Source organism: Rhea americana, unplaced genomic scaffold (genome assembly GCF_003343005.1).
Source record: "Rhea americana isolate MKP2758 unplaced genomic scaffold, rheAme1 scaffold_40, whole genome shotgun sequence".
In the NCBI taxonomy this organism is placed as follows: Eukaryota; Metazoa; Chordata; class Aves; order Rheiformes; family Rheidae; genus Rhea; species Rhea americana.
The window spans coordinates 6,168,556-6,192,853 of NW_028186535.1; the positions used below are offsets into that span (position 1 = coordinate 6,168,556).

The following is a 24,298-nucleotide window of genomic DNA, read 5'->3' on the forward strand; positions in this document are numbered from 1 at the left end:
TGTAGCTGTGTTTGTTGCAGATATTGGAGAGAAAAGAAATGTGGGAGATGGATGGCATTTGCCCTAAAGTCTGTGTGAGAGCATGAGCTTGAAATAGGAGGTAAAGGAACAAGAACAGATGAATGTATATTGTATTTATAAAATAGATTTTATTCTAGACTCTCAAAAGGGCAGCTCAAATAAGGTAGCTTATCCTCAGTTTAAGTAACCATTCAGGGTTAGACTAGCTCTTCATGGAAGACACTTACTGTTGTAAGACAGTATTATTGAAAAACTATCTATTCACAAAGCCTCCAAATAGTATTTTTTTTTCTTTAAAAATCTTTTTATTTCTATGGTGACATTTCTTCATGAAAGTGGATCACAGTGGAAATACATTCATTGAGAGGGGCTGAGACTGCCAGAACTCATTACACAAAGCTGTCGTAGGCTAAACTCGAACCTAGGTCCCAGAGGGTCCCACTTAAGTGTTGACCTAAAAACAAATGTGCCAGTTGGCTAGAGCATGTATTCTAAAGTTGCAGCAGAAGGGAATAAGCTTGACTGACTTCTGTCCCTGTAGAGTTTATATCTGCAAATGCAGAAGGAGAAGCAAAACATTTATTAGTCTTAAAACAATTCTAATTCTAATAACTGGTCTCTAAGTAGGAAGCTTTAAATTGAACAATTCTTTAGGCTTTTGTGCACTAAAGGGTGCATGTGTGCATAAGTGTGTGTGTGTGTTACTGAATTCCTGTAAAGTGCAAGTGTTTCTGAATAATAAGTCTTGAATTCCCTCCCCGCCCTCTTGTTTCCTTCAGCATTGTACTTAAAGCAGAGTCAGATACTACCCTTATTTTAAAACAAACAGGTCTGTAAACTTTATGTGCAGCATTTAAATACTCATGTTAAAATTCAAGCCCAGTGCCCACATTTCCCTGAGTGCTGTCAGTTTTATTAGATGAAACTGGGAGCTTGAGCTGAACAACTAATAGTATGTGATGTGCGCATGCTGCCTTCCAACAAGTGTTTAATGATGTTGGGGTCAGTTTGCAACAGTTAAGACAATTATTTCTTTTTCTGAACTACTTATAAGCTTGTGATCTTTTAACTACTTTTATTAACTTACATTACTACTATATTTTCCAAAATCTTTTGTAAATTTAATGTAAATTGTTCAGACTCAGATAGAGCATTCAAAAATGGTAGAAATTTCCTAAAATATTTGATTACTGTGACTGTGAAAATTTCCTGACTGCTCCTATATTTGAAAGTAGCTGTCCAAGTTAAAGTTTTCATTCTTACAAGAACCTTGTGGAAGTAATCTGTTATACAAAGGATCGTACTTTATGTGTASGCAGGGCTTTTGCACAGAAAATGTATTTTTGCCTTCAGGATGTGTTTTTTATTTTTTAAAACTAATCTGTTTTCCCTCTGTAATATAATTCCCTTAAAAATAAATTCTGCCCTTTACCCTTGTCAGAAAAATTCCTCGGTTTTGATCATGAGCCACATAGCATGAGGAAGACTTCCTGACATGGGTCATTTCCAGTTTCTGCTTGCATCTCCTTCTGTATTTTAACAGTTGAAGGGCAGAGGTACAGCAGTGTGGACCGAAGGATGTAGAAAGATGATGAGAGCCCTGACCCTTGTGGGCAGTGCCCACCTTGTGCACAGCAGCAAATGCAGACAGGGCTGTGCCCACATCACTTCAGGGCACTCACAGAAGGTTTTCAAGTGGTTTAAAGTGGAATTCCACCCTTAATCCATTCTGATATGAACCGTGTGCGTGAAATGCGTTTGCATCTTTTTAGTTAGAAGTTACTTTTAGCAAAGGTGCAGTAAGTAGTTGTGCATGATCCTAATCAATTGAAATGCTAAATGAAGTGGATTTACAGACACCACCTTTGTGTTGCTGCAGACCAGGAGCTTGTGCCTAGTTAGTCAGCCACTTGGCTTAAAAGCATAATGTCTTAAGATGCGCTTTCACAATCTCCTATTATTATGTGAATTTGTCCTTGTTTTCTAAAATGGCTTGTTTCAGTCTCAGTTCTCTCAAATATCTAAAAGGAAAAATGAAATGGCTAATGTAGAAAAGAGAAAAGTGGTGAAACACTTACATTCCTTTTGCTGGAATGTACACAACCATTTTTCTTCTGCATTTCACTTGTTGTGCTGTGGTTCCTTTTGCTGGAATGTACACAACCATTTTTCTTCTGCATTTCACTTGTTGTACTGTGGTTCCCAAGGAAAAACAAAGTTAAGTGCCAGCTTGCTTTATTAGGGAAGACAGATTGTTTTATTTCTGTCTTTTGAAGGAAGCTTTTAGTAAAGTGGGCAAAAAGTCGGGAGTAGTTTAAGCTACTCCATTTCTCAGAGGAGAAAGAAAAGTTCTAGACTTCACATTACCTCACGTCAGCACTGGTCACCTCCAGAACAGAGGTAGTGTAGTGAATTGTGTGGTAGTGCAGTTGTGCACAAGGGGAAAATTGTTGGTGAATCTTTCCAATTCTTCCAGTTTGGAATCTTTGATTGGTGGGTTCAGGACTGCTACTCTGAGGCTAGAACTATCCAAATGCTTGCTAACATGAGAAAAAGACAGAGTTATCCTTACACACTATTTAGGATTTACAACAATTTGTTTCCAGTTTTCTGTGATCTAGCAAATACAAGAACTCTACCAAGTTTACCTTAAGTCAGACAAAAGTTCAAAGCATGGTAACATTTTGACCCAGGGTATAATCTTTCTAGGGCATTGTTTGTGTCAGGTAATATAGTGATGGAGTATTGGAGTGGGTTGTAAAATCAAGATTAATTTCATGCTTATGTAAATCAAATTTGTTAGTCTCTTAATTCTGGTAATTTCCTGTGAAATGCTGTAGTTAAGTGAAAAGAAGTTGCTGCACACTCATTGATTTGATTTTTCTTTTCATTGAAAACTAAATGCATAGGTGGCTTATCCTTTCTTATAATGATCAAAGCAGCTTCAATAGCTGTGATAAAATTGACAAGCTTAACATACAAGCATGGAAGAATTGCTTGACTGAGGAATAGTGCTGCCTTTGTGGAAGTGGAAGGAAAATTCTCCTTTCATCAAGGTTAGGGAAAAAAAAAAAGGAAAAAGCCTCCTGTGCTTATTTAGCAATAAAATCCACAGTGCTGCAGGCTCATGCTAAAAATATTCCTTCTCATCCTTACCGCAAGAACCTATTCTGCTTTTTGTTTTTTTCTTTTTAAATTTTCTGTTTGAAGCCTGAGGTCATGATCTTAATTTTCTTTCAGACCCTAACTGTAAACTAGAAGACAAGACAGAAGATGGTGAAGTGCTAGACTGTAAGAAAAGGCCGGATGAAGGGGAGGAGTTGGAAGAAGAAGCTGTGCACAGCTGTGACAGCTGCCTCCAGGTGTTTGAGTCGCTGAGTGATATCACAGAACACAAGATTAATCAATGTCAACTGACAGGTAAACACTACTTACCACTTTGTGGCTTTTTGCACTGTTCTATTCCTGATTTCCATTTTCTACTTCTGATCTCCCCCCTCCTCCTTTCTGAGTTATTTTACTCCTACATTTGAATGCATAGGTGAGACCTATATCAAAGGATTCAGGGGCAATGTTATACTATAAATGGGGCTCTATAAATTTCCTTCAGACTAAAGGATATATGGATAATTACACAGTGGCACCTTATTTAAAGCGTGCTTTAGCTGTCTGTCTGCCTGGCTGCTGCATGTGTTTTCTAGATTTATACTATACAGCTTTCCATACTTTTCTTACATAAATATTTTCCTAAGTCACTTGTAAATACAGGGGGTACTTATAAATGGGTTTATCTGCATAATGACGATTTTGTACAATGACATGTCCTAGATCTGGATTGGATGTTGATTTAGTTTAATCTGTTAACTACAAACGACTGTACAGTAATTAGTTACTGAAAGTTGAAATGAATGATGCAAGTTGTTAGAGCTAAATAAAATCCCACCTTTAATAAAGAGCAGAACTGAATGCTGATCAGATACTATTTACCTGAGTAGAGATGGGTGAATGGATCTATAACAGACCTGAATTATTTAACATTCTAGGTAAAGAAACAATAAATTAAAGAATTGGGTTCCTCCCTGGAATGATTGTAGGCAGCCTCCTCACCCTTGGAAACCATATCAAAACTGCTGAAGTAGTTTTGTCCTTTAGATTTGCTAGCTGTTGTGATGCTGTGCACTGTAGATCCAAATAGACTCAATATCAGTAGAAAAGCATTTTTATTTTTTTTAGATGGTATATTAGTTGTAGTCACTACAGTGTAAAATGTATTTATTGTGCAGTGCAGTTATGTTAAAAACTGTCTTTGTAAACATAGAACGCTGTCCCGCTTGCTTGGGAATGGTTTTAGAAAGTATTTGCGCTTGCCCTCATGTTTGGAGAGCTTTCTGGGTTATTTTTGGTTCCAGTGGATCTATAGGCTAAGTTCTGGCAAGATGACATAAAAGTAGCACTACAGTTCTTGAGAAATAAGTGTGAAAAGGCAAACAGAAGAGGAGAGGAAGTGGACAGGAACACAAGAAAAGTTGAGGAAGTAATATGAATTTGCCAAATGGTTTTAATTCCAACTTAAAATCATGGAAGATGAAAATCTGGTGCAGCAGAAAGTGTTTGCTGGTATTAATATTTTGCTTTGTCTTATTTTTAAAATTTTCTAATACAGATACTTCTGCCCTTCCCTATTCACTGCTGCAAGCTCCTAGAATGCAACTGTTTATATTACTCATGGTTTCTGGCAGTATGGATATTCTCTCTTGACTGTAATCAACTTTTATTGTTTATCTGTCCTTTTGTTTGCACCTGCTTTCTTTTGCTCTTTCTTTGTCAAAAAATTAATGACTTTAGTTTGTCTCTTCTCTCTTTCCCAGAAAGCCTCCCACTACCCCAGATCTCTTGAATCCCCCATTTTCTACTTCAAATCCCATTTATTCATCCCTGTTTTTTACCTTGATCTGAGATGGTCCCCTTCCTTTTCTTGCCTCCTTTCCCTAACAAACACCTAATTTCTCCTACCAAGTAGTGCTCTGCTTTAATGCTGCAAACAGAGTGCACTGAGTAGTGCTTGCACTGTAGAGTTGGGAAACTGAAGAAAAACAGATGGGGGAAGAAGCTTGGATTAGCAAGCTGCAGCTTTATCTAGATTTTACTGAGTTTTGGAGCTTTGTAAGTAAGGAGCTACACTTGCAGCCAGAATTTATGAACTGTTCCTATTGACCTAATTGTCAGGTCATTTCCCATAAAGTTCTACTGTGTTAAATCAAGATCTGTGTGGATGGAACAAACGGGAAGGCAAAATACTCTGTAATAAACCTCTGAAGTAAAACATGACAGTTGAGTGTCTCAGTGTCTTGACTGTGCTTACTTCTGCCAGCCTGGGAGCACGCTTGAGAGTGAGACTTTCCAGTGTAGGTTCTCAATTTGATACTGGGGCTTCTAATTTCTGGTTTTGAAAATATTAACTGTGTTCTTCTGAAGCTTTGACACTTCAGTGGACAGACTAAAATCACTATATTGAATCTTCGTTCTGCACTCTCAACCAGTGACAAGAATGAGGTGATGGGAGTGGGTTTATTAAATAGTGGGCCCAATCTCTCAAAGTGTGAGTTGCCCCCAACCTATTCAGAGCCTAGTGGAAGAGGAAAGTTACTTACAACTCTGAGATTTTGTTCTCAGTGTCTTGAATTGCTGTTCTCCTAAAGATTTTTTTTTCAAAGGAGAATGAAAAAAGTTCTCCCTCAACTGGTTCTGTTCTGTAATCTGTTGTTTGAATTGAACTCATGTCCATTTTCAAGAGGAGGGCGTAGTTACTCTTTTATCCTAATGTGTGTGCTATTGATCTTTTCAATTTGGGTTTGATCCAGTATCCATTGAAGTCAATGAAAAAATTCCCATTGACTCCAGTGTAGGACAGAGCAAGTCCTTCATAATCTATTCACAAATATTTTTGCTATTATCTGAAATTCTTGTACTGAAGCTTTCTCTGAAAAGGTGATGATTTATTTATATTAATTGCTGACTCATCTTGTGATGTTTGTGGAATACAAATAATGAATAAAGGAGAGGAAAAAGTAAAAAAAAAATCTGGCAGATAAGATGCTGAACTATATGAATTTAGTCATTACAGAAAATTGGCAATAAAAGTATGTTTTAATAGTATTTCTGTCTGATCTTAATGCTTTTCTCACTCAATCCTTCCTACAGCATTTTCATTCAATAACTTGTGAACCCCTTGCATGTTGTCATTCACTAAGCTGTGAAGCAAGGACCCAGTTAGCATGGCTGTGAACCAGACGTCCTTCTAGCATATGTCAGTTTGGACCCCATTGTAGGAACATGCCTGCTGGATCAAATCTGGTTCGCTACTGAGAAATCCTCAGCAGTGCCTTCTCTGCCTCCTTTCCCAACAGATGAATTGGAAAAAAAACACTTTACTTTCTGCACTTCTGTCATGTATGCTGTTGGTGAGGCGCATTTGTTGGACTCTTTCCTTAATCTTCTGCATTACCTATATAATCTGTCCTCTCTGCACAGTGCTTTATGCTGTTTGTTTCAGTCCAAACTCTCAGGAATCGTATTCTATGATGTTCTCTCGGTATAGGTGAGAACTGCATTCCGTTTCTCTGGCTGGCTCTGTGTACTCAGAGGCATTCACTTCAGGCTTGGTTCTCTTGAAGATCTGGTAGGTCACTTTGGAATCAGAAATCTCAGTCGCAACAGAGCAATACCAGAAAAGGAGCATCAAAAGGAGCAGATGATACTGCCTTACATCTTGGCAATCATGGAGTGAGCATGCCAGGCTAGCTGGCTGAGATGTTGCACAACTCAACAGTGATGGAAGTGTTGTTACGCAAGATTGCTATCTTTTACCTGAATATCAGTAGACCTACTGGTTGTTACAGCTAATTTTCCTATTAATCACACCTGACATCAGAGGCTGTAGAATTTGTCTGAAAGCAGGCTGCTGAAGCATATGCAGCCCTAGCGTCAATTCTGAGAGAAAATGCATGAGCTATTTCTCCGTCAGGGATATTTATTTTACCATTAGGTGATTAGGTAGACTTAGTTTTAGTGCTTTGTGCTCTACCTTAGTGCTAGAGCTTTGACAGGGTTGAGCAAGTATGTCAGGCAGAGTTGAGAGCCATTTGTGTTACTCCTGAAGTTGTTTCTGATGCTGAAAAGGTTACTAATTATATCTGCGTATCCCCTGCCAATGAAGAGATGTAGTCCTACTGTCTAACACTGATCAGAGATTCCTCTCACATTCCATCTGACARTAATTCCAACAGATGTGATGGGGAGCAGTTATTCTGAATACCGCTCTCCAATACTGGAGTAATGCTAGACTGGTAACTTTTAGCTGAGTCAGTACTTATGTGCTTCTCATTATGACCAACTAAATTTCCTGGGTGTCATCCTCTTGTGTGGTTGAAAAACAGATCACTCTTCCTGCATGTCTAGAAATGAGAGACTGTGCTCCCTAACAGCTTAGCAGAAAGCATGCACCACAAGTGTCATGGACTTACCAAACAGGAGGTAATAGAGATTCCACTGTAATGGTTTGCTTCTCTTGCCTCTTTTCTCTTCTTCCCAGAGTCCAGGAATCTTTCACCTTTATGAATGAGTTGGTAATGCCAGGACCATCTCCTTCACTAGAAGACTTGAAAACTCACCAGGGGATTTTGTCCCAAAGGATGTGTGCTGTGCACTGTGAGACTACAAGATAAATCTTATGAGCACTTGGCATTGTCATGCTTTGGTATCTTAGCTAGAATTGCTCTTCCTGTTAGTGAAATCATTGTAGAGCTGGCCAAACATCTTGCAGAGCTTGCCATTGGTTTTTCAATTTCCACTGTTTGTGTGGAGAAGAGATACATGGCAAGAGTCCTTTGTCATCCCTGCAGTACAAGAGAAAAAATCTGAGTTTGATAAAAGTGCTTCTGAGGACAAGGACCCTAAGAAGTTAAACCCATGATGCACCAAAAGCGTATTCATCAGCCTCATTGCAGTCAGTGGCACACTGCCAAGCACTGTTTGCCAAGTACAGTTACTTCACTTGAGAGAGTCACCCTGTCTCTCTTGAGAATTTCTGCACCAAGGACTGCATATGGATTTACATTAAACAGTTAYTGAATAAAAGAAAAGCAGTGCTCAGACTGGGGACTTGAGCCTAGGCCTCTCTTTTCCCCAGGAGATTTCCCAGTTGCTGGGCTACAGAGGCATGCTTCTACTTTTCCGTTTGCTTTGGACCACAAACTTCTGACTTCTTTTCCACAAAATGACATTCTGTTTGACTGAGAGTGTGGAAAGCAGACCCTCTTCTGCAGTTTCCTGTCTCAGCCAACACACGTTGCAATTTAACGCACTCTTTTGAGTTGTGAGTTATGGAGTCAAACCCTGTTAGAATTGTGTGGTCTAGGATCATGTCTCCTACTCCAAATCTTTGATTTTTGGAGAAAAGGGGGAATGGAGTGGTAACTAAAATGTCTACTTCCAAAAATCATCATTTTGATTGAAACAATGGTGGACGTGTAGCTACTGTAGGAAACCCAGTCTTGTGAGAGTGAGCCTCTGAACATGCCAGTTAGAGTAAGCCTGACAGTGGAGTTGGATGTTCTTAGGTATTACAGAAAGGCTAAGGCATTACAGGAGCACTAAGTCCTGTTAAAATTGTAGTAATTTGGACATCTGCCAAACAGAAGCTTGTAAGCAAAACTCTATGCTCCTAGACAGAAGAGATGAAGTCTTTGGTAACTACAGTCTTGGACCTTTATATCAAAATCATGCTTAAACCTTCTTGTACATAGCTTGGTACTCGAGATGTGCAATGAACTTCAGTGTCCTAGAGTTCAAAGCAGTGAAAGTAGACTGCATAGCCTTCTTGCTGTGGATCCATAATGAGCAGTCAACATGGGTAAGGAGACAAACTCCTCCCCATTGTGCTGGGAAAACATTAATCTTTCCTCTTGAGACTATTATAAAGTCATAAAACCAATGGCTCATCACCTCTTGGGTTTTTAAAAGCAGGCTGTTGCACTTCCTGAGCTGTCTGTCAGTGACCCCTTGTAAATGAAGGTAATTGACGTCTGTATCATGGAACCGATGTTCTTGCCTCGGGGAACCCCAGTAATAAACCTGTTYGTGAGCATGAATTCTAAATGTCAGAAATCTTGTTCCGTTTAGAAGTGGGAGAGGAAGCAAGTGTTGGTGTCATCCTAGGGGCTGTCAGTGCTTCACATATATCTTTCACTGATACTTTTTCCTCTCACTTTTGMTCCCTATTTTCCTCTTGCTGTAGGCTGATTTTTCCATCACTAAAAAGGCAGGTAATTCTTGTAGCCCATGCTGACAAGGATAACTTTGGCTGGCTTTTCTACTAAGGATTTTGCTCTTTATGAACCTCAGCTTGCAGCGTAATGGAAGGAGACTTTGTCAGACCCCACGTCCTTGCACCAGTGAGAAAACCTGGCTGAGTACCATGGACAGAGACGTCTCACTGCCAGCCCAGGAAGTGCTGGCACGCAGCAGCAAACACTGAATTGCACACTGTGTTTCTCTCATTGGCAGAGCCTTTTGATGTAGGCAGCCCCGGTGCAGTGGTTATAGGGCCTAGACCTTGGTACAGTCTGTCAACTGTCTTTTATATTTAAATAATATAGTATCATGTTTAGTGCTATTAGGGCTCATCTTGCAGCAAACCATATGCCTTGCTAGGCAAATAGATTATGGCAGCAGAGCTTGCCAAAGTGATGTTATGCACATTGAGGTGTTCACTCCTGTCCAGAACATCAATCCAGTCATCCTGAGACTTGTGGATCTTACATGTGAATCATGCTTTTCACCACTCCTGCTCAAAGCTTCTCAGTAAATATTCTTTCACTGAGGATAAGGAATGAATACTGAGGATGTCAGTACACCATTCCGCGGGTTCAATGACGCTGTTCCTACCACCCCAAATCTGTTTTTCAGTGTGGATTTAGCTTTATGTAAATGATTTACCACCTCACTGTCTTATTCTCAAGTAACACTCAGCAGTAGGAGTTATGGATGTTTTTAAATTAAGCTATTCCAGGAGACATGTCTGTGTGGTGCTTTTTTGACATAGGGCCATTGGACCATCAATTAGACATATCTGGCATGCCATTGTGGGTGAATGCAATAGCACTGGGCCCTGAGAGGGACCATGGCAATATTGCATATAATTCTTCTCGTTTTGGTGTTTCTGAGTTACCAGGCTATCTCCGCTCCATGGTCCCTGTCTCCAAATACTGGGGGAATAACTTGTCCAGCTCCCTAGCTCTTTCAGACTTAGATCATATGCCTCTCTGACTCTGTGTTGAAAATCAGCCCCAGCTAGATCCAGGGCTTTGCTTTATTAYATTGGCAGACTATTGCTCCATTTATTTATAGCCACTGCTAGGTGTTCTAAAGGTCAAGCCATTTCCTCACAGAGCATTTCCAAGTGGGCAGTACAGGGTATCTCTCTGYGTTACCATTTGGCTACTGTGTCTTTCCAGTTGAATATTAACCTCCCTCCCCCAGTGCTCAAGTGACACCTCCTGCCTGTTTCAGAAGAGGGTCCAATTTCTGAGATCTGCCAGGTGATGACATGAGGTAATCCACTGACCTTTATCAAGCGTTGTGTGGAGGACTTAACTGCCAGAGCTCACTTCAGTTTTGGGAGAGCAGTACTATAATCACTATTTGATCTATGCTGCTGAAGTTCCCAGTTCTCATTGTCCAAGAAAGATGGTTGCCTGCAGGGGAGAGAAGGGGAATGTGTGTGTGTGTGTGTGTGTGTGTGTGTGTGTGGCGGGGGGGCGTCATGAACACTGGCACGTATGTGAAGAAGAAAAAACAGTTATTACTTACCCTATGATAATGATGCTGCTTCCAATTACTGTTGTAATCAATATGGATCCTGTGGCCAGGCTTGTCTCCTTGCTTTTCACAGTCCTGAGTAATACAGACTGAATTGTAAAGCTGCTGATGATATAGGGTCACAGCTGTCCTGACCTTTATCCACTACAGTGGGAATTCATGTGTATGATWCTAATAGACATGCTATTAAGAATAAAATAATGATCAAGTCTTGCATGCATACTCATATGCACACCTACAGTCCATACTGACTGCAGTTTTTCAGAGAATCAGTTACTATGGAGTAAATGTCTGTTTGCTGTGTGTTTCCGTTTACTGGAATATTTGTTATGTGTTGTCAGTATGTTGCAAAAAGTGTCTTGTTGCCGTGACAAATTAGTCTTTTTAAATAGTGAGTTTCCTGCAACTTCTAAAATTATTTTCTTGAAATACTTGCTATTTTTATTATTGGTACTTGCTTTAATTACCATTTAGAAATGAACTGAATGGGAGGTACAACAGGTTATCATTACTTATATGTTCAGCAGTTAAATTCATAGCTTAAAAGCCAAATGTAACAAAGTGCCCCACATCTCTTTAAGATTTTGCTTAATATAGTTGTAGAAGAACATTAATTCATGTTTATACAATCAGCTGTATGGTGTTGATATGGTAGTTTACTAACATGCTGTCTATATAGGCTCAGTTTATCATCTCGAGCATCATCTGGAGAGTGTAAAAATCCCTGTCTTTACAGAAAAGAGAATTATTGAAGGAGAAAGGTGCTTGAAATAGCCCAGTCCTTGTCTGGTCTTGGCAATATAAACCTGTCTGCGATGGTTGTAAAACCACTTCTGCTTTCATACTCCTACTCTTCTAGAAGGGAAAGGGTTAAAACAAAGTACATGTTAAGTCACTCGGTATGTTCTGAGTTGTACCTTACATCTTTTGACAAAGATACCTATTATACTGAATACTTGATTGTGGAAATCCACTATGGTGTTCATATAGAAATTTAGCACTGGCATAGGGTGCAGCACGTAGTAAAAATACTGGAACCTGCAGTCCCTTTTGCTAAAGCTCCGTAGTATCTTACAAGACACCAGATATGCTATTAGTCCCAACAGCAGCTCAGGCTCATAGTAAAGGCAAGCTCTTTTTTTAAGGTGAACTCTTAATATTCCTAATTTTGTATCCCTGTTCTTATACTAAGAGGTCATAGTCCTTAGCTGGGACTATATCATCTGGGAATGCTGTAGTGTAGCTGAAATCTATGACCTCTTAATAAGCATCAGGAGAAAGAGATGGGGATCATTCTACAACACGCCCTGGGGGTACATTCCCTTCAAGAAGGCAAGCTGGAACTGCTCAACTTTTTTCTTTCTTTCGGTTTTTTACCTTCGGGGGGAAATTGATCGATTTGGAGATGATTATTCCATAATCTCCTGAATTTTTCTTCTACACTGCAATGGGAACTCCTTGAAGTTTAAAGGCATTGTGTCTCCTATGTGCACTGTGGAACAAACCAAGAAATTTATGGGGACAGCAGTTGTCTTAGCACAGTTAGTGTAGTAGTAGGCAAGTTTGGAAGTAAAATATCAGGAGGGTCTGTGGACTGAAAGGGTAAATTTTTAATTAAATTTGACTGACTAAGCATGATCACTTTTTCCAATTGATATCTGATTTGGGATTTACTTTGTGGGGAGGAAAATGAGGTTTTCCTGGAAAAATGAGTGCCTGAAAGACATGGTAGAAATGAAAATTATGATGGTGAATTGAAAAAGGTGAACAGGCAGTAGACTTTTAAAAAGCTCAAACTTGATACGGAGTTTTTGATACTGATTTAATAATAATATGAAATCCTGGAACTTTATCTGTGATGGTGTGGTTTAAATTTACTGCGTATAATGTTATCAAAATCATGTTAAGTTTGTATATATGCAAGTAAATTGATTTATATTTTTTTCTCTGTAATATTTCTGAAGCACATAAAATACAGTAAATCTGCTTTGATTGTATATAAACAAAGAAAGCATGCCTTTGGTACAGGAGATGAATTGGAGTGTTTCAAAATATCTTTCGAAATGCTTCTCTGTGTAAGATAATGTCATGGATTGGCACTTCATCGATATGTATAATATATGGGAATTCATTTTAAATTTCATTAAAATACCTGTCACTGGTTTATTACCTCCCTAACTGTGACTAGCACTGGTGTCTCTCATTTGTTGTAGCACAGCATCCCAGCAGGAAGTGCAGTCTAATGACTGAAGGAAGGTTGGGTGACTCATGCGGGGGAGGCTGGAGAAGGGTCAAGTTTTTCAAGCACTTTGCAAACCTTCTACCAGCTGTAAAAGCAATGGATAGGGAAATGAGAAGGCAGCTTCTGGTTTACCTTGTTCTGACAAATGTAGACTTCAGCATATGTGTGCATAACACGTCAATGTTACTCTTAACAGATAAATTAACATTAATGGTTTTTCATATGTATGCATTTATTTATTATTGCAATTATCTGACTTCTGGCCAGAAGTGATGCTTGGATTTTCTTTGCAAAGGACTGAGCATGTTTGATCTCTCCTGTACATTCAGTTTCTAAGCAACACATCCTTTGTCCTGTACTATTTTAATATGTCAATAACCTTAGGTTTCTGTATGATTCTAATTATTCTTCTAAATGGCATTTGAAATACTTAAAAACAGTTTTAGTATTTGCTTTTCTCTATAATGTTGTGATTAGAATATTTATAGGACAATCTTTCTTTACTAAGAGTCTGTGTAGCCTGACTGGATAACGTTTTTCCATTTATGTCCATCAGTTGTTGGTTGTAATCTTTGCTCCACTGAAGCCAATGGGAATGTCATTATTATGCTCGTTGAGGGCAGGATTTCTACTAGGGAGTTCATTGGATTGTATTATTACTCTTGAGATTTTTCTCTGTGACGCTCAGATCTCTGCCTTTCCAATAGCCTCTATCGTTTCAAAATAGTCTGCACTTAAACTTATTTCTAAATAGCACTTCCCAAAGAACTGACAGACTGTGGTATTAACACTATAGTTGCTAGCAGTTTCCCATCGCCGGTTATTCTGAAAGTAGAAAAGATTCCTCTATCTGCCATGATGCCAGATGCTTTCAAAAGCAAAGGCTGAGGAAATGGAAAAAACACAAGTTTATCTTCTTAAAATTAGATTTTCCCCTTTTTAAAGCTCTCTCCCCCTGCCATTGTCTTTGATTTTTGCTTGTTTCTTTCAGTGCTTATTTTTGCTACCAGAGTTTTGCTTTTCTGTCCTGGTATCTTTATACTTTCCATTCTCTGACTGAGTGTTTCTGGAGGTGTGCTTGCTTTGTATTGCCTTTTCTGCTATCAGCAGGTCAGGTATCCCTGTGGTTCTTGCTTTGGCTGAGAAGGGTGGAGATGATTTCCTCTGGTGCTGGAGTATCCTACTGCTTCTCTCCTGCTTGTCTATTCTCTCTCTTCTTTCGCTTTTCAGTATTTTACTGTTTGTTTCTGTTCCTTTTTTGCTTCTAGGATCTCCAGAATAGTGCTACTATTACTGTTGGCTACTGCGGCAAGAATAGTAGGCTGAAACCCAATATAGTTAGTTTCATTCTACAGCCTCTGCTGGATTAAGTTTACACTGCTTAGTTAGACCATAGACACAAAGTCAGATCTACAGCCTGTCTTGTTATTGGCACAGTTATCCATTCCAACAATCCCATTCTTGACTTGATCATTTTTCAATTTTTTTTTTTTAATGTGCCAACATTTAGAACATTGTGTAATGTTTTCCTGGGACTATACCATAGCAGATACCACTGAAAATATAACAAAATGTTCCAAAATGATAGGAATATTTACCCCTCGTAGCATGGGGCAAAGGAGTGTTGGGTATTTCATACAGGTCATATTGTCTTCTATCAATGCAGGCATAGTTGGTCTGATGTATTGCAGAAGATGAGTATGTGTGTGCTGAGCTGGCTTCCTGAGAGGCTATTGCCTTTTCTATTGGATTTCAGTTATTGGCTAATGCCTAAAGTACTTAAAAATTACTTGCGAAGTGCTCCTCTATGGGCATGGAAAGAGGCCCAATACAAATTAAAGGCTAAATTCTACCTATTGCAAAATTCATAGGCTTGAATACTAAATCAAAGAGAATCGCAGTATGCGGCAAGTCCCATAGATTTTTTTTTTCATGTGATGTGTGTTGAAACTACACCTCAGTTAGCGGATCTAATGCTGCGAGGATGATGGAAGGGGCTATCAGATGTAACTGATGAATAAATATAGTTTGTCAGTAGTTTGTCAGTATCCCTCCTTGGATATGGGGCAAACCTTACATTTGATATGTTTATAATAATTGCACAATGTCTTTCATTCTCTGTTCTCCAAATCTTTTTTACAACTATTTATCTACAACACCAAGAAATGCAGCCAACTTTGGAGTAGAAGATAGCAGCAAAGACCCATGTGACATGGTAGAGGGAGATAGGCAACTCTGGCCAAGAATAATGTGGCAAACTTCCTGCTCTTGTGAAAAATGCCACGGGATCTCAGCTGTCCACTAAAAGCAGACTGCTTTTCATTTCTTACAATCTGATTGGGTGGATTATTCCACATGCACATTGCCAAAAAATAGCCAATGCTGTGTTTTTCAGGTGAGTAGTACTCATAGGAGTTGCATGTTTCAGAATGGTTTGACTTGTTGTCACTCCCTTGTTTCAGAGGTCCCTGACAGCATGGATACTTTAACCGTAAGCAGGGGGATGATGGCCCTGCTAACCCAGCCAAAGAATATGCTTAGAGAAACTGATCCCACACGCAAAGGCTGTCAGTCCCACACAGGCCAGAATCATGAGGTTGAAGAACTGGCTCAGGATAGTGTTTAACCCTAAAGTTGTACTCCAGCCCTCCCTTTTCTTCTTACCTCTGTTCTCTGGGAGATATAGTACAATATTTTGACTTGTGAGCCCAGAGGGTTGACTGTGGCAGACACTTAAGGTAATTATGGGCTTACTTATACATTTTACTGTCAAATTACGTAATTTTCGGTAGAGGGCATAATGTATGCTTTCTAATACACACTCGTTGAGGCTTGGGGTTCTGTCGCTTACTAGATAGCTTAAAAATCGAACCACTTGTTATAATAGACCCCAGTGCAATTGCCGTAAAACGCATGTATCAGTCCTTCCTTTCCTCCCCTAACATTCTAGTATATATAAATGAAGGATGCTCTGTGGAGGAAAAGTTTGGATTTGAAGTCTTTTACTGTAATAGGTGGAATGTGTTTACTAAACTGGAAGCTGTTAGCAGTACAGGGAACATTGTGTATTTAGGTAGTCTGTGTGCTCTTAGTGAATCAAGACTCAGAATGATGACTCTTCCATCAGCCGAGTATAAAAAATGTGGTGTGCTATCCAAATGTTATTTGCATAGTTTATAGGCTTGCCAGCTATTCTCTTAATTTTAAAGTATATTGCTTTATCAGAACTACATGACTACTTTTGAGGAGCAGGAACAGGGAGAATAGAGAAAGATATCTTTTAAAACAAATGAAAAATAAAATGAATTATTTTGTTATTGGCTAAAAAATAAGATTTTATTGTACATTGCAATTGCATTTGATGACACTGGAACTGAAGAAATTTTACATTGAGTATAAAAATGATTCATAACATTTCCTCTGCTCTTACAGAATTGATTTTTTTTGAATGGAAAAAAGAGACACAAAAAGGAGACACAGTAAGCATCTTTTTCTATAAAAGGAGTCTCCAACTTTTGACTGGCTTTAAGTAGTTCGTTGTAGTTCCCTTTTTTTGCTTCTTAAACTTTACTTAACTTACTGAATAAAAGAATCTTTCTTACTACCTCTCAATAAGCAGTTAAATCAGATTGAAAAAAGAGTCATTGTGAGTTAATTAGATTGCACATTAGCTTTTGGGACATGGTTCCAATATAGAAATCTTTATTTGCCTTTTGTATAATAGTATTTGCCTACAAAGGTGTTGTATTTTTTAAAAAATCCAATATAATTATGTTGTACATTTCAATGAAAAATATATTTCACAATTAAGATTTTCTGCTAGCATTACATCTACAAAAAACATGGGCAATCTTTGTTGTTTTTTCACAAGAAACTGTATATCATCTCCAGGATCCAAAAAGTCTATTTATATATGTGGATAACTAACCTACATTGGTGAAATGTTTCTTGAATGACATGCATAATATTATGTCGTTGTGTAAGTAAAAACTGTGGCGTTCTCCGTTTTCAGTCCCTATGAACAGAAGTAGGCATACAATATTTAAGAATCAATAAGACTGAGCAAAAAGCCTGTGGAATCTCTTACTTTTCCCTCTATTTCCTTCTTTCCTTCTTTCCTTCTTTCCTTCTTTCCTTCTTTCCTTCTTTCCTTCTTTCCTTCTTTCCTTCTTTCCTTCTTCATAGATATGTTTGGTTTTATGTAGTTCATTTGAAATTCATGCAGCAGTGGATTAATCATTCAAGGATGGATAGCTAAGTAAAGTTATTTCACCTTAAATTGTACACCCCTAAAACTGATCGCATAAAATGAGTCCTTATATGTTCTTTGACTGGCTTCTTCTGCACCTAGCCTGTACCGTGTTCTGTGAGCTAGCGAAAATTCCTTCTTTCCAATCCTAGCCATGCTTGGTGACTTGTTTTTTCCYAGTTACTTAAAATTACACCCACTCCTTAAGCTTGCTCTCTAATTATTGAAGGCCATTTCTTTCTAATCTCATGTCTTCTCTCTCACTTTTCAGGAATTTTTAAATTTCTTAGCTTTCTTTCTCTGTGTGTTACACTTACTGAAAATATAGGAGACTCTTGCCATGATAGAAAGGGAAATTGTGTAGTGGTATGTTTGATCTGCAGTTGTTTTTTAAATTAACCTACTAGAAGAAAAATGCCTAACGTAAACCACTAATTTTTCTTACTTTTAAAACTCTTATATGATGATTATTTGCCTGTTCTATCAGAAAAATTTGTAAATAAAAGGATAGAAATGGTCATTTAATATATAATCAAGGAAGAAACTGGGGAAATGATTCTGCTTATTGCTGACAAAATTATGCAAGCTGTTGCTCCCTCATGAAGAAAATAGGTTGAAGTCCACTCATTTCTTCCATTGTTAAGCCACAAGTAGATTTTAAGCTACTTGAAATTACTGATCCTGAAAAGCCAGCCTACATGAAAGGGGTTCAGCAAGTGCATAGTTGAATGTGGAGGGGACCAGGTGATAGCAGATGAGTTAGACAAATTACCATCACTTTTCATAAGTAATTACTTACAGTCAGAATCCTCTGCTTCATGCAGATAATTAGTAGCTTCAATGTTTTCATCTGAAGAAAGGCATAAAGCTTTATTTTTATTAATAATTATGAACTTTCATATTTCAATGACTACTGTAGAAATACTGAATGTGTCCTTCTTAAATCTCTGTCTTGAGTTTAACTCCCAATCTAACGATATCTTTTTTCCATACAGTTTTTAATATATTTATCCTCAGTGTCTCAGGAAGGTTAGGAAGATCTAAGGGTACCTGATAAATCCAAAACAAGTTAATCATTTGTGGTGAGATTTAGGTGCTTGCATCTGAAATTGTGACCCTGAAAAGCTCTACTCAGCTGTTGCCTCATCTAAAAGACACTTTCCTAATGGTCTCTTGTTTCAGTCCAAACCTGGAAGTACTACTGTTTTCTCTAAGCTTAAAAAGCATGAAGAAATTATTCTCAGGCTGAAAAGCACTGAACTTCAGACTAGAATTTCAGTTTACAGGTAAAGGTAGGTAATTCTGCAGAACATTAACAGAATGTTAGCAGCATTGCCTTGTTGTTTTAGCCATCACAGTTTAATGCTTTTCAATTATTTTTTGGGGCCATCAGTGAAGGAATCTTCTGCATTTGGAGTGAAATGATATGCCAGGGAATTGTCATTCTGGAATACTCCAATGCCAAATTTAGGTCATTAAGATGCAGAGGTTGTTTGAAAAGAAAAGGTAACACACACAAGAATGATAAATCTACCTCGGTCATGCAAATTGTTTTTAAAGAGTGCCATGAGGGTCAAGTCCCAGGAAAATACTGTTAGAGATCATCTGGAGAACTGAGAGGAATGAAGGATGTGAAGAGGAGCTTCTTCATTCAGTAATGTTGCTCTTCTCACTGCTCCTTTTCTTTTGAGGTTCCCATTCTTCTTCTTTTGATTTAGGTGGGAAATGGGAATATGTGTCATTCCAGAGATAAAACTACTAGTACAAAGCAGAAATACTGACTTAATTTCATATGCTAGTTATGCCAAGTAATACTGTTACAGAGAAGCAAGACATGATGCATGCACATATTACCATTTGTTGTGCCCCACGAGATAGCTGTAACAATCCTGAATTGTTTTGCATGTTATTCTTTCCCTATTACAAAGTACACTGTATTTGGGATACAAAGTTAATTCCTGTGACTCTAGTTAGGATTGGTGGAACCTGAATGGGTGGTAAGATCTGGAGCAGTAAAACTTGCAGCAACAATATTTTGCTACAAGGTTATATAGTGATTTAAACTGTGGGATAGTTTAAAGCATAACAAGCCCCTAAACAAAATGCAGCTCTGTATAGAATTGTATTCTCACAATGCAGAAGTGTGCAAAAATGTATCTCTGCATCTCCAAAATGAAGGTGAGGCTTCGAAGATTAGAGGGCAGCATCTCTTGACTGTCACTACTTTGCATATTTATGCATCATATAAACTGTTTTAAATGGTTTGAAAACTGGTATGCATAAAAGTATAACCAACTTATAGTTTACTGAGCATAACGTGCTGCTTACTTATTATGGCTTCCAAACAGATCTTCAACTTCAGAAATTTTGCAGGCATGTAAATTGTTTTCTGTGGAAGAAATTAAAGGATAGCAAATTGTGTAAGCAAGGTGAAGGGAAGAACATGATTTGCTAAAATCTTGAATTCCTGAATAAATATCTTAATATCTGAAAGAACACAGAGGTATCTAAGATCCCATGCCACCTTGCAATGAAAGCTAATAAAAGAATCCTCTGTCCCTCTTTCTCATCATCACTCCAGCTTAACTTATGTCACTTAAAAGGGTTAAGTGTTGGCATGAATAAATGTGAGCAGGAAATACAGTAAGCAGGACTGTGTCTCTGTGCTTTAAGGCATGCTAAAAGCAGAACTAGCATTCCAGGTGAGGGAACAGAACTTCGAATTTCAGTGTAGTCACTTCAAGATGCTCCACAAAGATCAACATTCCCCTGAAAAGTAGTAGTAGGGTATTACTGTGGCAGCCTTCTTTAGACTTTTGTCTGCTGTTACTCATTGGTGTTTGCTGTAGCAAGTGAGTAAGGAAATAATTGGGGAAAGAACAATTAGTGCAATAATCAGATTAATATGAGAACCTAAGCTGAATCTGTTCAGGAAAAATCATAACACACTTACTACTAAGTAAAGGAAGGCTATGCACAAGCAGATAATGGACAGTCAGGCCTCTATAATGGTGAAATTACCCACAAGTTTCCATTGTGCTTTGCACATCAGACGGGGAGATGGCAATGAAGAAGAAAAGTTCGTTGCATAGGATGGAGTAGAATAGATCTCAGAGCAAAGACTCCTGCAGCAGAGTGGTGACTCTGTGCTGTTACGGCTGTATTGTGTGGTATGACACTATGTGGAGATAGTTTAGCTCTCTGGGTAAGAGCTGTATTAACTTGGGAGGAATCAGTGGCTTTCTCAGGATGCTGCTTCAGCTGCAGGGCTGGCAATACCAGTAACATGGGTACTTTGTATTTGCTTTAATGCACAGTATGAATGTGGCAAGATGGCATATTTGATTTGCAAAGACAGAAGTGTGCTGGTATCTGCTTAACTTGGTTGTTCGTGTTGTATGTCATTTGGATAACATGACAGTCCTTTCGTAAAGTCAAGTCTTTGAGATATGAATTTCTGTAGAATACAGTGGACTTATACCTATGTCCTCTGGACTTGGCAGGTAACTGAATCCAGGAGACAGATGCTTTCAGTCACAGAAGGCAAAGGTGTGGTTAGCCTGAAATACATTGCTCAGCCTGTTGAATTTGTTTGTTCAGTACTGGCCTACTGAAGGTAAACCGGGTGTATGTATAAGTACCTTTCTAAACAGAGAAACAGAGCTTAGTCTCTGTCAGTACTTCTCAGTACTTCTGTGTATCACACCCTTATTACAATTTGTTTCATTTTATATTCCATTTTTCCTTGTTAATTTGCTCCTGTCAGTAGTTAAAACCAGGTAATTTGATCCAGAAATGATGTGAATCATCTATGGAGAATTGAAGCGTACAGAAATTTAACATGAAAGAGAGACCTGTCTTGCACCTGTTTTTCTGCACTAGTATACAGTGACCCTAGAGAAGTTAAACACGAAATTCTCTTTAGAAAGAGAAGGCAGAAATTCTGCATGATATTAAAGAGAAAAGAGCCTCAGGGAGGATCTTTCAATCACTGTGAACTGACAAAATGCTCCAGAGCAGCACAGTCCACTTTTAGCGTCACATTGAAGAATGGAGACACAGTTCAAGGGTGTGCTATTAGTATCACCAACCCAAACTTCAAGTGTAAATGGGGTGGAAAGGACTGTGCTGCAGACAGCTAGCTCAGTTGCTGAGTGGTAGTAACTTGAGAATACTAACAGGTCTTTTCTTGAGATCTTGTTAAAGATATGACTCAAAAATTCCCGAGGAAATTGGAATAATTGATTTCTTTATCATTATTTTTAAGCTGGAGCATGCTGACTCTGTTTGTTTGTTTGTTTGTTTGTTTGTTTGTTTTGGCAGTTTTTCTTCAATGTAGAAAACCAAAACAAAAGAGAATAACCTGGTGAAGTATAGGCACTGCTGCCATCTTTATTAATATCCTATGCCTCACTCAGGTGGTGTTCACAGTTACCTGGGCTACTATCAGACTTTTGCCTCGAGGACGTCTACAGTGCTCCTGAGACAGGGTTTTATAGAGCAGACTCATGCAGCACTCTGCTTCAGAAATGATGTGATTACCGGCCATAAGAAGTCAAAAGGGAGTATTACATTACTTCCCACTACAAGTATGATCTGGACCAACAAGCTTTAACCTGCACTGACTAAGAAAATTAGCCTTGCTGATATGTTTTAGGAGGAAGAAGCATTTTGGGGTAAGATCAAAGGTAATTTCTCTTTGGAAGTGTGGGTGACTGCCATGTTATTGGAAAGGGTGAGGCACTGGAGTGGAAAACTGTAGGATGGTTTTAGCTAATAAATTTTTGAGACCATCTACATATCATTCCTCAAACTTGCCTTTTGTCTGTCTGAAAAGAGAATAAACAAAGAAGATGGTCTCCTACATCTGAGAAGATGGTTCTTCTGAGAGATGTAGAGACTCTTGGTTTATTGAGCAGAATATAAAAACAAGGCAGTTCTGATGTCATGATCCTAATGATTGAGGAGAACTTCCCCCTAAAGCCGCACCATCTGAGTATGATACCCACAGCTTCTGTGACTGAAGAGGCTGAGAAATATGCCTTAAGGGATGAAGACTTGATGGCACCTCAAGGTAGGCATTTATAGACTGTCATGACAGAGAGTCTAATGTGAGACTACAGGGAAAAATATGTAAAATACATCATCTCTTTTTTCTCAGTTTATATAACTGTTTGCTAGGGCTTGTAAAAATGGCAGCAACAAGTAGGATCAGTATGCAAATGCTATTAAACTCTCCAGAATTATTCCTTACTTCAACTATAGCTTTCTTCCTTTCTTTTCTTCTCTCCTTCAGCATGTTTCAGCCAAATCACAACCCACACCAAATCAGCCTTGCAGCATCCTAAGCTGTGATAAAATAAGGGAAATAGAACCCCTGAAACTGGAAATTTTACAGAGGGCACCTGCCAGTTTTTCAGGAGCCAACCAGAGGAATATTCTTTCAGTAAAACACCTCAGGAAATCTGAATTGCTAAAGTGAGTTCTCTGTCATATATAGGGTCCAGATTAAGTAAAACTAGTAGATAAGAACAGCACTGTAAGCTATGGCTGAAAGGAATCTGAAGGTTAAAATGGATGACAAAATGTGAAACAATGAGTTCGGGGTGGGGGGATGCGTAGTCAGTAATGGGATTTCTGCATTTTTGTTCAGCTGAGGTTCTGTAGATGAAATTCTGTAGAATTTTGGGGGATAATCTATACATCATTCTGTAAATCGAAACATGAGAGCCCTTGACAATGCACAAGAAGGTGGTTTAGCCATTGGCTCTCTTGGAATTGCCAGAAAGACAGAAGCCCCTCAAGATCACAACAATACAACATAAAATTCAGGCTGTTTACCCCTTGGGAGAGAGTCAGCATAGACTTTCTGTTCCGCTGGGAACTAACCATGACTCATTGCTTGTACGCTGGACTGTATGTTGGATGGCTCATCTTCACCTAAATCTTAGTAAAAAAAGCATGAGTCATTCAGTGTCACTGATAGAAATCGGCATAATGGTGAAGCCGCCATGTGTTTTTTCATGCACACAGAGACGAGGAAGGATAATGTCAGGGAACTGTGTGGCACCTCACAGGAAAGTGCTCTTGGGTGAACAAGCAGTAGTCGTCTCAGGAAGAAAACAATACATGGAGTCACTGCATGATTCCATACATTATTTCTTCTGTGTCCATGGGACCACAGATGAGTCAGCAACAGTTCATGCTTTGTTGTAACAAAAGTAGCTGACAATTGTAACAAAATCAGTATGGATGCTTGGTTCTCATCCAGGGCCAGCGGGAGGTTCTCAACCAACAAAGCCAATGCAGTCTAGTCTATCAGGACATCTGTTGCTTATGAGGGGAATGATGTAAACAAAGAACAGCCCTTTCTTCTTGTTTTATCTGTTCATTAACAATGTGATGCCTCCTGAACCATAAACGTACAGCACATATTAGTTACTGGCTTTGGTGCTGATTATACTATTGTCAACTATGAAGTATCCTGTTTTAAGATATTTGAATCATTGTTGCAGGGATGGAGGCCAGGAATGGGCTTGCATCATTGAGGTGACCAGCTGTCTTAGGATACAGAACCACTGATATCTAGTTTTCACTCCATCACACAGCATAATTTAGGGTATTTCCCCTTATCTTGAAACAGCTGGAAAGTCTAAAAGCCACAACTATATTGTGCCACAGGGCACAGTGTGAGAGACTGAAGCTATCACCAAAATGACCTTGCAGGAACAAGGTATTTAAAAATAAAACTTCCAAAAGATCGTGCAACACTGCAGGGGGATGACAAAATTTATTTCCTGAGCTCCATATTGGGTGACTGGTTTAGCCCTCTCTGTATGAGTAAAACTGCAAGTAAAACAAGCATTTGGAGGGAGAGGAGAGCTACCCTCCCACAATTGGTTGCTGAC

The 24,298-nt window shown here is 38.7% G+C and overlaps 1 protein-coding gene across 1 annotated transcript in view; it reads left to right on the forward strand.

Annotated features, from left to right (window-relative positions):
* ZNF521 (zinc finger protein 521) overlaps window positions 1-24,298 on the forward strand; it is a 239,365-nt gene that overhangs the window by 28,529 nt on the left and 186,538 nt on the right. Inside the window, exon 4 of the mRNA XM_085314302.1 lies at window positions 3,262-3,441. Within this exon, the coding sequence (XP_085170428.1) occupies window positions 3,262-3,441 (180 nt within the window). The remainder of the gene's footprint in view (window positions 1-3,261; window positions 3,442-24,298) is intronic.